At 41.3% G+C, this 15,143-nt stretch overlaps 1 protein-coding gene across 9 annotated transcripts in view; it reads left to right on the top strand.

The window, feature by feature from the left end:
• Positions 1-15,143, top strand: part of ADGRL3 (adhesion G protein-coupled receptor L3) — a 777,598-nt gene that overhangs the window by 708,406 nt on the left and 54,049 nt on the right. For 8 of the 9 annotated variants that reach the window (XM_078676566.1, XM_078676564.1, XM_078676569.1 and 5 more), the window contains one exon: positions 447-543. In XM_078676566.1, the coding sequence (XP_078532692.1) occupies positions 447-543 (97 nt within the window). Of the gene's footprint in view, positions 1-446; positions 544-5,727; positions 5,818-15,143 lie in introns of all 9 variants that reach the window. The other variant, XM_078676565.1, reaches the window with a different exon arrangement.

Raw genomic sequence — 15,143 nt, 5'->3', positions numbered from 1 at the left:
ATATATCATAACATAGGTATAAGTGCTTGAATTTACTCTCAATAAAGTGTCACCCAAATTGTCACACTTAAGGCCATGACCTGTCACACCGATGCACACTGAAAACAAATACATGCCACACATTCTGAAAAGTTTGCAGCTATGTAGAATGCTGGCGAACATATGCAGATGAAGTTAACAGCAGGCTCTGAAAGCAGGCCTGCTCCACAGTGGGCAAGAATCATTGCCCTGCAGCGGTGGTGCAATGCTATGAATCACCATTGTCTAGGCTTCTTACGTTTCACCTTTCAGTGTTTAGAGAGAGACGTTTGGAACTAGCTGCGGACGAGTGCAGGAAAGAAATAGAGCTGTCGCGCACGTGCCCATAAAGAAGAAAGTGACTGAACGCGCGCGCTGTCGGCAAATCTGTAAACCTCTTATTTCATCCTTTCTCCCTCTCCCCACAGAGCCGGATTCGTCGGATGTGGAACGACACAGTCCGAAAGCAGTCCGAATCCTCATTTATAACTGGAGACATAAACAGCTCGGCCTCCCTCAACAGAGGTAAATATAGACTCCTGGTCATGGCTATAACGGATGACATTGCTTGCAGACCCTAACGTGCATTTGGCTTTTATAAAACCCTGCCCCTCCCCTTGCTTTGGGGGGTAAGGGCATTTCAAAAGAGTGCAAAACGCAGTTAGGAAAGCATCGTTAAATTATTCACAGAATAGGTCAGATTTAACGTTTATTTTGAACTATATTTCTCAAAATGAGCCAGGAACTATTTAACATTTTTACGTAATGTGAGAGAGTTTTTGTGTGCGTTTGTCGAGCGTGGTGCAGGTGCTCAGAGGTGTCTATATTTTTTGAAGTGCATATTGCTCCTTTCATCTCTGTCCGTGGCAAGCAAGTTTGAGGCAGTATTTTTTGCGAAGTACGCTGTCTTGAGCCACAAAACGTAGTATTTTATATTTTTTTTAAAACTCAGCATCCTGATACTAGCGGCAGGCCAGGTGTTTTGTGAGATAAAATATCCCACAAAAGCTGCAAACACGTTTGTGGGATTTTCTGCTGTGCCTGATTCATACAGCTGTGTAGGCTTCCTTCAAACACTCCATTAAGGTGGAAGGTGTATTCACAATAGCCTGTATTTGTCTGGAACATGTGCTGCACAATGATACTGAGAATAAAGGGGTTGGATAATGGAACTGCGACGCACAAAGGCCATTTTACCTGCAGACAAGATTTAAGTTTAATTTTTCATTCCGAGTGCCTCCAGTATTCATGGACTGCATGCACCCTGCCTAGTTTTCAGACAGGCTTCTAGCAAAGCGGAATACTTGTGTCAGCAGTAATGTTTGCACATTGTAAGTCCTGTGTTGTATTCTATATTATTCATCCCATTTATGACTAGAATAGCAGTACGGGTATTTGCAGGTTGCATTATATGCAAACGCGATAACGCAATAAAATATATGTGGAATTCCGATATAAGCATAGACTGTTTAGTGGCTCCGTAGTTGCTGGATACGGAATTTACTTTTTAGTGAATTGTTTTGGTTCAATCTATTTTTAAGATGTAATACCAATGGTTTAGGGATTTGGGGGGGGGGTGTAAAGGTTGACTTTGGGATACATTCACACTTGTTTTTATCTAAATCATTAGCAAAGTATGATTTTTGTAGCACTTTTATCGAAAAAAGGTTTACATGAAATTATTTTTTTAAGTTCAAGAAAATTTTATTAAAAGTAACAAGGTGTCAATGAGAAATTCAAAGTAATAACCTCAAAGCAATATATATCAATTATGCCATTATAAGAACATACAAGACAAATTCATGAATAACAATATGCATGAAACAAAATACATAAAGGAAACCTTAATCAATGAGTTATAAAGAATAAGAGTAATGTTAAGGGAATCAGGGTGGCTGAACTTCTTGCTGTGAGATATGTAGCTGAGAAAAGCTTTTGGTGCTAACATCGAGAAATGTTGTGACAGGTAACCATAAATCCAAACGCTTTGTTGCTAAATTTATAGGGTAAACTAAAGCAGTATCTTATCTATGATTATGGCAAACGGCATACCACCAGGCTCTGTAAGACATTTTTGTGAAGTCTTTCCAGTTGAATAGTGATTTGTTGAAATACTACTGCTAATAGCAGATCAATAATTTTGACATTACCTGGCACATGCATCAATATTGCATTTTGCAATTCCTTAATTGCGAAAAATAAGGAATCGCAATTAAGGAATTGCAAACTGCAATGCATCAAGAAATCGCTATAAAAATAGCGATTTCTTAAACTTCCTTAATTGCGATTATCTAATTGAGAATCGCAATTAAGGAATACCTCCCCATCCATTCCTATGGGCCTAGAGGCCCATAGGAATGAATAGAAAGACATTCTTAATTTGCAATTCATCATTAGAAATTCGCAAATTAAGAATGCAATTTCAAGGGTGCAGGAGTGTCCAAAGGACACCCTGTTGCACCCCTGAAATCTGCTTAGAAGAACATTTTGCGCACTCACATGCCCCAAGGGCATGTGTGTGTGTAAAATGGAGCTTTGAAAAATGCACTTTAGTGCATTTTTCAAAGTTTTCGCAAATTACCATGAAGGTCACTTCATGGTAATTTGCTCCCCTTATTTGCGAATTCGCAAATTTGTAGAGTTTTATGCATAGCATTTAAGGAATTTCAATTTGAGATTCCTTAAATGCAATTGCAATTTAAGAAATCGCAATTTTGTGATTTCTTAAATTGCGAAAATTACAAAAATGTTAATGCATCCCAAAAATGGGAATTGCATTTGCAAACGGCCGAATTTTGCGATTCGCACCATTTGCGAATGCAATTTCCTTTGATGCATGTGCTCCTACGTCTCACATTTTCCCAAATAGGTGAAAGATTTCCCAAGAAAATATTAATAAAAGAAAAAGAAAACTTAGTACCAAAAATTAGGTTCATTTGAGCCCATACTTGCATCCAAAAATTACATACAGATGAACAAAAAAATAACATATGAAATAAATCAGCATTTGGAGATGAACATGTCCAGCAAGCATCCAACACAGTTGAGAAGCTCTTGCTTAAAGCCTGAGGTGACAATAAAAGCCTATTATATACAAAAAATAAAGTCTGCGTTGTATTTGCTGCTCTGGAAGATTTTCGTAATTTAGTCCATAAATTCTCCCATATAGGAATTGGCCAAGATGTCTGGAAGTCGTGCTCCCACGACTCTTCTGTCTTAGATTTCTGTCTCAACACATCATTGCCCTGTAAAAAACTATATATGGTGGATGCTTTGGGTGTACGTTTTAATAAAGTATGTAAATATGAAGTAAAGTCCAAATTATTAGAAGTAGTGGAAAGATTAGATAAATGAGTATAAGTAAGCATCAGTGCTTCCTTTAAAAGATTATACTTAGGAGCAAATGAAAAAGGTAGGTTAAACATCTGACTGAGCATGGGAAAAGACAAATAAATTGAGTGAGAAAATAGTTGGTGAACCCAGAGTAAACCCCTCTGTCTCCAAGTTTTCCAATAAATGGGTTTATTACGAATAAGCACATGTTTATTATGCCATATGGTAGATTTGAGGAAGGAGTCAGTGGTATAATGAGTAGGGGAAGGTGATGATTGAAGGAGTTTAGTGGTGAATTTAATTATAGGGTTAGAGAGGGACAGTGGTTTGCGTGAGAAAGAAAGATATTCCTGAAAGAAAAAGGGGGATAGGAATAGTCGCTCGATTGATGTCCATAGAGGGCAATCATCTGTGGGTTCAAGTAGCCATAGGGATGCCTGACGTAAAAGGAATGCCTTTTGGTAAGCCTGAAAGTCAGGGAAATTAACTCCACCCTCCATTTTGGAACGATATAACCTCGACAAGGACAATCTGGACTTCTTATTATTCCAAAGAAAGGAGGAAAGGAGGGAATTAATCTTCTTAAATGATTTAGCAGGGATTGGAACAGGTATATTAGAAATAGTATATAAAACAATGGGCAATAGCATCATCTTAATAGTGTCTAGGCGCCCCCACCAAGACAAATAAAGAGGGTGCAACTTAGTAGTTAGGTCTGAAATCTTTTGAGTACATTTATTCATACACAGTGCTACTGTATCAGAAATACACAGTGCAATATGTAGACCTAGGTATTTAATGTAATTAGGAACATAACATTATTTTAAGGTTTCTATATTAATTGGGAAAGAATGTCATTTCTTGAGTCCCCTCACTCACCGGGGTTTCACCACGGTGACATGCTTCATCATAGGGGCCATCCCAACCCACTGCGGGTTGAGGCATGCTGCGACTTGCGAGGATACGTAGGAGCACTGTAGTGAAGAACTTTGTGTAGTGCAGTGGTGTATGTGGAGTGGGGTAGCTTAAAAATACCTAACTAGTGGGCGAAATTACTTTTATTCTTGCTCCTAGTTGATATATTAAAAACGGGGTGGGTCTTTAGGGTAGCCTGGTTATAATGAGTCAGGGGTCCTAGTAGAGATAAGCATGTTTTGAGCTTCCCCAAAGCTCTTCTTCAGGACGCCACAGGGACTAGCCCTGTGTGTACCACTCCAAAGGTGCAGCGATAAAGTGAATTTGCGGTCTCGAGGGAACCTATGCAGGTACTCAGCCAAGAGAGGAGCTATTCAAAATTCCAGTGGAACCCTCTTTTGCCCCCTCGTTTGACCATGAGGCATAGCACTGCCTTTTGTAAAATACCTACTGAACATTATTAAATGTCGTATGTATATTTTTTACCTAATGCTTATTAGACAGCATTTGTAAGTCACTTTATCACTGCACCTTTGGAGTGGTACACACAGGGCTGGTCCCTGTGGCATCCTGAAGAAGAGCTTTGGGGGAAGGTCGAAACATGTTGACCCTCTATTAGGACCCCTGACTCATTATGACCAGGCTAACCTAGAGATCCACCCCGTTTTTAATATATCAACTAGGAGCAAGAATAAAAGTAATTTCGCACACTAGTTACGTATTTTTAAGTCACCCCACTCCACATACACCACTGCACTACACATAGTTCCTCACTACCGTGCTCCTACGTATCCTCGCAAGTCGTAGCACGCCTCAACCCGCAGTGGGTTGGGATGACCCCTATGTTGAAGCATGTCACCATGGGGAAACCCCAGTGAGTGAGGGGACTCAAGAAAGGACAATCTTTATCTTTCTAGATTATGTTCATCACACTGATGATAATCTACCTCAACGGCTAGGTTCTTTATCCGTGATCTCAGATTTTTTGTGTCTACAATTATAATAGGAGGGTGAACCTAGCAGATCCCTCTACCGCTCCCCCTCTTTTTGAATTTCTATATTAATTGCCCAGTTGTTATTGGCACTCTCTTTCACACTCTTGGTAGGAGTCGAGGCTGAGCCTAGCCCTACCGAATTCAGGCGTGTGATTTTACTGTTTCAATAACCAACTGGGCTATCTCTCACACCTCTCAGTATCACGTGGCCTAAAAAAAAATTGCAGCCTACCGCCACCCACTGCTCAAACCTAATTCAGCACCCACGGTAAACACGGTTTGAGGGATACACATACCACCAAACTGATTCAGGCTTTAGAAACCTGACACTTCCTCGGATAACACTTGCTTAAAAATATTTGGGTTAGTGAAGCATTTGTCCTGAAGATTAAGTTTGATTATATATTTTGCTGTGGTATAATCCAAAAATAAATTTTCTCAATAAGCCGATATTCTCCATTTTTAGCTGTAATAGGTACAACCCTTATAACCGCAAGTGACAGCAGAAGCATGGGAATATTTGAAGATAATTTTGAACGTTTCACTGCTTCAAAACGTAAGATTTACCATCTCTGCACTTCAGCAAAATGGAAATTCATGTAAATGAGTTGTTGACTGCAGAAATGAATGCTAGTTAATTCAGAATACTAACTCCCTCATCAATATAGGTGCCCGATAGAGCGGTGTGTTTTTGTGGCCTTCCATAGTTTCACTAATCTGCAGTTCACTCTGTATGTTGTATTACCTGTATCCGTTTAATACGGCAATTTCAAGTCATTGCTTAAAATATTGGAAACAATTCTGCATGTCATTTCATACATATTCTATCATGAAACATCAAAAGAGACTTTGGGGCATGTTTAAAAGGGGATATTGCCACCAGAATGTCACTGTTAGCGACGTTCTGGTGGTGCTAAGCCCTTCTCCATATTTACAAAGCGGCATTAAGCCACTTTTTGTGGGTTAACTCTGCCTTGTAAATAAGGCCCCATTGCACGCATCACTTAGCATGAAAGGGGGGTGGAATGGGTGTTCCACCACAACACCCATTGCTTTTGACTCTGCCCTAGATTTACGATCAGGTGTAAATCTGATGCAGCGGCAAAAACTAACGCCATGCAAGAGCAGGCGTTAGAATGGCAGTACGAGGAGAAATACTTTTTTTCTCCTCGTTTTTGCTTTTTTGATGTGTGCTGCATTCTGCAGCTCACATTGAAAAAGAGCAAAATGCCATTAATGATTGTTTATGTGCAGGAAGGTGTCCTTTCCCGCGCATAAACAATCATTAAATAATGACGATTTGCTACTTCTATGTGTGCTGCCATAGAAGTAACAAATCGACATTAGTGATTGTTTATGTGCAGGAAGAGACACTTTACTTCACATAAACAATAATTTCCTGCAACGCACTATGATGCAAGGGTGTCTGAGTTGGCACTAGCCACCAAACGTTAGTGCCAGCGCTAGTGAAAACACAGGGGTGCCACGTATTGTTGTGAATATGGGGCATTCCTGCATTTTGAAAATGTCAGAGTGTGTCGCAGCACAGCACTCCAACAATTTCTCGTAAATATGCCCCTTTGTCAGACATGGTATCAAACAGCACCATTGAATTACAACCCCAGCTGGGAAGAGTAGATCTCTTTTTAGCACAGAACTCCCATGCTTGCCATTTTGTATTTTCCCAGATCCCCTAATGGCGATTATTATTAGACACCAGAGAGGCTTTAGTCTGTCTATCCTATTCTCAAGGGAAATCAGGAAAAGTTGAATGGGATGTTCCTGGCATGGGAAATTCTGGTAGAGCCTTGTCATAACAACGAAGAAGTTCTGTATGCTGGAGCAACTACAGTGGTGAAAACGTCCTCAACTCCTGAAATCATTCAAAAGCCACATTTCTTTCTGCTCTCAATTGTGGTAGGATAGTTATTTAAGGTAACATCTAAAAGATAAAGAATTTTATTTATTTTATTTAGAAGTTTTCTATAGCGCTAACAAGACCCGAAGGTAGCAGAGCGCTTTACAGTAAAAGGAATGACAAGGTGAACAAAAAGACACGTAACAAATAAAGGCAGTCCTCGAAAGACAGTATTGGAGGAGGAAAATACCTGTCTGCCAGTTATTGCTGAGAAACATAGGTTACAGAGATAAAACAGCAATTTGAAAGCCCTTGAAGTATAAAGCGCTAGAATGGGGTATTGGTTTACTTAGGTGTTGAATTTCAAGCTCCAATATTCTTAGCCTGGTTTCTGTGTTTTTGCATCTTGACTTTTTGTGGAAGAGGATACTTATTTTCTTGTTTTGTGTGTCAAGCAATGCAAATCTCTACTCATTTGTGAAATGGCATGGCACTATGTTGCAGAAATTAAATAAGTCAACAAGAGGGCCAGGTAAACCAGGACCGCAAAGTGAGGCCAGAGAGAGGGTTGTCTGAGCTCCCATTGGTGCTGCATGGGTCGAGCTGTGCTCCTTCCTGTAGCCTCTGCACTAGACCTGGTGTCTCTGTCCCAGAATCATTTGGTTCAGAATCACAGGACTTCTTGTAATGGATTTCTTCCTGCAGGTATTTGGGAGATTCTTGAACATAATTTAGTCGTGGACTGTGAGTTATTTTATGCTTTTCAACTATTCTGGTACTGGTTTGTGTTTTTTGGGTTGAAGATCAATCTTGCGGCTGCATTTTAATTTGTTTGAAGCTTTTGATTTGGGGCTGTGTTGTGGTAGACCAGATCCCCAAATTCCCTAGGCTGGTATTGGCTGAGGAAGAAAGGAGACTCTTTCTTACGAGTCTGATTTCTTGGGATATTGTTTTCACCACTTCACCCACTTGCAAAATCATGCTGAATGTGTGGGATGGGCAGCTGGAAAAGGGGAGGGAGCAGGCGGAGTAAAAAGTTTATAAGCTACTGGCTTTTATTTACATATCTACTTTTTTCGAAGGAAAATGCACATATTCATACTGCATCTGAGTGAGCCATAGTTACTTCATTCTAAGACCCCTTTTCAAGGTAATATTGACAAGACGGACTTACCATCCTAAAGTATCACACCACATCAGTGCGTTTAGAACTAGTATGAGCTTGTCCGTCTGCAAAACATTGGTATCATTGGCGTTATCATGTTCTCATCTTTGACAAAAAACCCATAGCCTGATACTGTCATACTGCCTTTTGAGGATTTGTAGATCTATGCACTATTTGCACAAAGTACAACGTTATTTTGTGCTTTCAAGTTTAGCGTTCACCCTATTCCCCTCCACACTTTTTGTGAATATAATACTTTGCACAATTTTTATTTGGTAAATCATTTTCTTTGTGATGCACATAATAATATCATATGGAGTTGATTCTCATACTAATGAATACATTCTGCATGTGGGACTGCAGGATGGTGTTGCACACTACGTAAGCATGCTGGGGTGTCACTTGTTTTGTGGAGGATCAGGTACTTTTGCACTATTAGAACTGGGGTTTCTAGTTGGCTAGGGTATGCACCTAAGCCAGACAAAACACACCACTCTAGTCAGGGCAAGCAAGTTACACACCAAAGGTAACATGTGCTCACCCTCTTGTAGCTTGGTGCACAGCAGTCAGGCTTCTCATCAGAGGCAATGCGTAAAACGTATTCACAACATACTCATACAGAAACACAAAGAATCCATGACAAAACAGACTCCACACAAGATTATATAAAATATAGTATATTATATATAACATAGACAAACGAACATGAATCATGAATACTGTGCATACTATGCAAATACTGAGAGAGTGCTTATTATCCTTGTGGAAACAAGATTAAAATTACATACATAGCATTGGGGCATGTAATGCCAGTTAGGTTACGAAAAAGCAAATTAATTACACAATATCATCATCTAACCATAAATAATTTGCAGGTAATACCAGTTTGTTTAGAGGCAAACACATAATTCCCACATTAAACCATGGACATAGGGCCCAGTATTGAATTAAAAAGGTCCTTGGATCCCAGTACTGGATAGTATTGCCCAAATTGGTACAACAAATAGTTTCAGAGGAGGTTTACTCGAGGCTCGGGTCCTCTTGAGCCTCAAAAATAATTCATCCAACCAGTTCTTTGAGTAGGTACTCCTCCATTTATATTCAGAAAAAACAAAAGAAGAAGAAAAATTCAAATCCTTTTTTGGAGCAGCTTTTTGTGTTTATTTTCAATACGTCTTCTTAAAAAAGAATCTAGTTGATTCAGAATCTCAATGTAACAAAGGATGTCAGTCGACACGTGTTTCGCCCATTGGGTCAAGTTGACCTGGGCTTTTTCAAGGCTTCGGGTATAGTATAGATGTGCAACATGAAAATTAATACATATTCTCAAACGGGTCGTGTCAGTTCAGGTTTCAACATTTTCTTGAGCAGATTGTTGTTTTTGTTCAGCGAATCAGAAGGCACGGTCCCAGGCTAAATCCCGTCTCCTTGCCCAGTGCCTCTGTGCTTCCACTAGCAGGTTTAAGGTAAATTTGTGAGCCTATGGTCAAACAAACGTACTTATGAGTAAGGAGTAGGGGACAGGAGCACCTCGACATGATACAGTAATTCAGTACAGTTCCTCAATCAGGCATATTTCCAGTGGTGACCGGCGGCCTCTGTCGAGATTTCACCCCTTAATGTTATTGAATAAATGCCCCCAAGGTATGTCCCAATGGGGGCACACACACTGCCAAATTGGGTGGGGAGACCTCGCTGGGTCCCCGTGTGAGGAACTGCAAATGGCAGCTGCCCGCTAACATGCGGCAGAGTTGCAGAAAGCTTGGGGCACACACGTTATCTGATAGGAACCAATAAGGCCTCACGGGTCACTGCCCATGCCACAAAATAAAGCAGGATCACCTGCGAAGGATCGCGGAATGACCTCACCCCTCACTTGGGATGTCGGCAGCTGCGTTGTTGGCTCCGAGATTCCTGGTGGGTGAGGCAATGGGGGAATGACATCAGTAGAGGTTTCACCTGGTGCTGCAGTGACTCTCTCGGCCCGCAGAGAGTGCAGTGTTGATCTAGGGGAAGCTTTTTGCAGGAATGGAGGCGGGCCTCAGATAAGGGCCTGCATCTATTGATTGTAGTCCTCCTGGGTCAGATCCAGATGGTGCTGCTATGGGGACAGAGCCGGGCTGGTGAGCCTTGTGTTCCTGGCCTGCCCCTGGTTGCTAAGAGACATGGTTTAAACGGGGCTGCTCTGGGAGGTGCTGCTGCGATGGCCTCGTTTTTACGGCACTGGTATGTTTGCGAGGAAACTAGTGCCTCGACCCAGCACTCCCGCCTCCAGTACCTCTCTGCAGTAACTGAGGAGCGCTCCACATGCACATTTTGTTAGACCTTAGCAGAGCTTCACCACACGGTTTACGGCGAATCCAAAACCGGTCAATAAGCCCTGAAAGGGAAACACAGAGGTCAACTGCCTTGGTAATGGCAAATGTTTACGGACAATGCAAGTGTAAATGTACAGGAATTTATATAGCGCAAATCACCGAGCGGTTTCTAAGCGCTTGCTTAGGGAACCCGTCCTGGTATTCCCCTGTGAGATAACCCCGGCAGGGTATCCGCAAGGTGAAAGCCAGGCATCCCGCCGCGAGGGGCCGTTGTGGAGATTAAACAAGCTATTGCCCAGAGTCGCAGAGTGTGAACCCGTGAATCGAGTAGGCACCGGAGCGAGAATTGTCGAGTCCATGGACATTTTAGGACTCAAGACCCCGCCGAGCCGGGAATTGAACCCTGGTCCCGGGCTGACCTGTGCTTCCAGGTCTGTCTCCTCTAACCAGTGAGCCACACTTCTCATCTGACTGTGTTCACTGGTGCAGTGGAGGCTGAGCACCATGCCAGAGCCTTATGTGATAGAGTGCTTTGTCTGTGGTGGGATTGGTTAGAGACTCCCTTGAGTCTGATAGAAAGCTACCTCATTTCTTCCTGATGTATTTATTACCTGAAGAATGGGGGCATAAAATTGGCCGGCTTGTAAGTCATGTGCAGGCGCACTTGAACTAGTCTCAAGCTGTTTCTAATTTGTTTCACTACCATTTTATGCATATTCAAGAGAATGACATAAGGTAACATCTGTTAGACTTACCCTTTAAATCAGCGACCTCTTGTTGGTTAGACGAGCGAGTGAGGGGTGTGTTGAAAATTAATAGTTTGCAATTAAAGCGGGTCGGGACAGTCGCCCTGGAACTAGGAGTACTGGAGATGCTGCACCCCCGCCCAGTAAACAAAGTTCAGATGGAGAAAAAGCAATAAAAGGTAATTGATTGGCAGTGCTTTCACAGACACTGTCAAACATCAGTCAGCTTTTTATATTTTCCTATGTGTGAATTTTTCAACTTGATTCTAGTGACACTATGCCTGTGATACAGTGGTTTGTGAATAAGGCTTTTCTAACTCACAGATCTAAATAAAACCATTGTATTTGCTTTACAATGTAAACTTAAAATATTTCCAAATAGCTCAGCCGTTTGCAAAGTGCCCACGAGGCACAGTGACTCCTAATTCTGAAGCTTTGTGGGAACAAAGTGGGTTCAGATAATCCAAAACACATTATTTGCTTTGTGCGGTGGATTCAAGGGAAAAAAAAACTTTCATCACTCCTTGGAACATTCTGTTTTTAGGTAGCATTTAGATTTTTCCACCCCCCTAACTAATCCTCTTGCGGCCCGAAGTCAGCCCCAGCACCCTACATATTGTTCCAGCACCGCTGGGAGGGGGTTATAAAGGCGAGATGAGTGTGGTGATACAGTTTGATGTGTGCTCAAACGTATAAGTAGCACACGGATGTAGATACTTAGTAGAGCTTCATGCCCCTTCAACCTCAAATTCTTATTAGGAAGGAAACATTACATATTGAGCCATTGTCTTACAAAATATAGTAAACCAGGAGTTAACATTTCTGCTTCCGATAGAAAAGAAATCACATTATCTAGCTGATATTATCTGTTGTACCACTGAGCCTGCATAATGTGTACTCTGATGTGGTGTGGTGTGTTGATATATGGGTGTAGCGTGGTATGGTATGCAGCAGTGTTGTATGATGTGGTTTGGTTTGATGTGGTATTGTGCGGTGTGATGTGTGATGTGGTACAGTGTGATGTAGTGTTGGATAATGTGATGTGCCCTGGTGAAGTGTGGTGTTGATTAGTGTCACATATGGGATATTCTGGTGCTGGATGATGTGTTGAGGTTTGATGCTATGTAATAGCATCAGACCCATCAATCATAGTTTGAAGATGGGGAGTTTGCATGGCAAGTGTGTGTCCTAGTGTGAGGGGTTGAACTCAATTACTGTTGGTAGATCTGGATAGAATATTAACTTAGGTGAACAGTGTTGCTCAGTGTTCAGTTCTTTAGCCTTGTTATTCTGATCATGTTCTTTCTATGGGAGGGTAATACCCATTGTGTGTCTGGGTGATTGAATTCTTGTGCTATGTTGAGCGAGGGATGTGTAGAAGGTCAGGGTTTTCAGGAATCAATGTAAGTGGTTGTGTGAGCTATTCTGCTGTCTTTGCATTCTGCAAGTACAAACACTTTCATGCTGCTGTATTCATGTATGTTTTTTTTGCAGCTGATGTGAAGGGAAGTTTTGTTGCTCCTTTTACATATGGTGGTTCGTTGCTTTAGTTTTTTTGTTTTTGTTCCGTTTGACTTCCACAGTAGCGAAAGCTTTTTCACAAAGGTGCGGTGTGCGATGTGTATCTGTTTGAGACATAGTTGTCTGAGAATCTCTTCTTTCACGCTGAATTTGATGTTGCATGGAAAAGGGATTTAGGGGTATAATCTGGGTGGGTGGCAATTGGTGAGCTGGATAGAGGAGGCTGAACTGGAATTAGGTGTGGATCCCCTGGGGAACGTATGTACCAATATTACCTGGAAACAGAATAAAAGAAAACATTTTTGGACCTGCTTGAGCCATTGTCTCTTCATTGGTAGGCTGTGTTCCATTGGGCGGGATATTTATAGTTTAATTCGTTTCAAATTTGTATTTGTTCATACAGAGAGAGACACAGGCAGAGTAGATCAGAGGGTGAATGAGAGAGAACACGTTAGAGTGAAAATAGAGAGGAAGAGAGCGTAAGAGAGTTATATAAATTGTGCAATTAAAAAAAGCAAAGGCAATTAAGAAAGACGTTTAAAAAGAGAGTGAGTGAACTGAAGCCAGAAATGGAGTAGCGGGACGAGAGCAGTGCTTAATTTGAGCTACTGGTTGCTGGTGGGGCCAGTCAGCACTTACTTTTGGGGACCGGCACTTATTTTTCCTCAAAGGACACTTACGAAGAACAATAAAGGGTAAACACACAAAGGGGTAGTAGGTGGAAGAGAAAGATGGAAAAAATGACGCAGAGGGAGAAAGTGGGAAGCTGCAAGAGTAGGATAAATGGGCAGGGGGTGTCTGGTAGTGGATTAAACAGGAATGAGGTGGATTCAAGACACCACAGCCTTGGTATTCGTCCCACAGCACGTACTTCTGAACAGTGCTTTCGGCTCCGGCACTCATGTCTTTGACAAGTTAAGCACTGTTGGGAAGTATTTAGAAAGATAGATAGTGCGGAAGCTGATAGAAATTGAGACAGGAGAAAGATGGAAGGGGAAATTTATATTGAGAGACAATTAGGTGAACTAGAGAAAGTAGGAGAAATGGGCACAGATATAGAGACACATGTGGTAATACAGAGAAAGAGGTGAAAGGAGGAGAGCTTGTAAATTCAGAGATTGAAGGAAGGAAATTCAGCCTAAGAGATAAGTGTAAGAATAATCAAAAAAGAAAGGAGTGAACTAAGCAGGAGAGAGGAACAGGGAAGCTAGTAGATTAAGAGATAATCTGAGTAAGAGATATAGGGAAAAAGAAATAGACTGAGAGGTAAGGCACGGCAGGGAGCCATGAGCAAAGGATAAGAATAGGGGGAGGACAATAATCAAAGAGAGGAAAGGAGTTGGGAAGCCCGGAGAGGGAATGAGAGGAATAGACAAAATGGGAATGTGAGCAGAGATGTGGGAGCATAAATAACGGGGAGGACAGAGTCAGAAGAGAAAGATGACGAGAACTTTCATTATGGTGGTAAGAATATTGTAGTGCCTTTTTTAGCGTCAGGTGAGCGGTTATTTATACCAGTTAATCTGCAACAGTTCCCAAATTCATTGCCACTAAATTTATTTAAACAGTTACCCAGCAGTGGCTGGGTGTTATGTAAGAGTATCCATTTACTTGGTTAGATTTGTAGTGAGGAAGCATTTTCTCGGTGTCTGAATGGCTGTCTGTCACTTAGTCTGTCAGAGTGCTCCTTTTGTGTGACTTATGTGGCGCCTGTGCTGCTCCAGATATCAGTTTAGATCTTTGACTTTTATATATGTAACTCTATTTGTCCTATTTTATACCATGTTCATTTTTTGACAGGCATCATGGGTATAAAGCGTGTGCAAATCGGTGAAGTCTATGTTCTATGGTATGAGCACAGATTAATAGCAAATTTTTGAATGATGCATGTTTTGTGTTTTATTAACCTTCCCATTTTTAAATCGCCCAAACATTCTTCATGGAAAGTGGTATGAATAAAGACGTAAACAACGGGGACACTGTGTAATATACACAACGGGCCCCATTGAACACTTTGCAGTCACTGTTAAACGGTAATATAAAAGTACTCTTGAAGCTGATACATTTTATAACAAAACGTTGTCTTCCTTAATAGCAGTATCAAGAATGGCAGTCTTCTCTCTCCATATTTATCTCTTTCCTTGAAAATCTCTCAGGAGCAGAAAATTGAATCCTATCAGTTTGACTACTGTGGGGCACATGTTCATTTCATAATGTATCCACCCTCCTCACTTTGTTCTAAATTATGTATCTGCTTTCTTTGTGTCATTGGCT

The sequence above is a fragment of the Lissotriton helveticus genome, chromosome 2_1, assembly GCF_964261635.1.
Source record: "Lissotriton helveticus chromosome 2_1, aLisHel1.1, whole genome shotgun sequence".
Lineage (NCBI taxonomy): Eukaryota > Metazoa > Chordata > Amphibia > Caudata > Salamandridae > Lissotriton > Lissotriton helveticus.
This window is presented reverse-complemented; position numbering and strand designations above follow the sequence as displayed.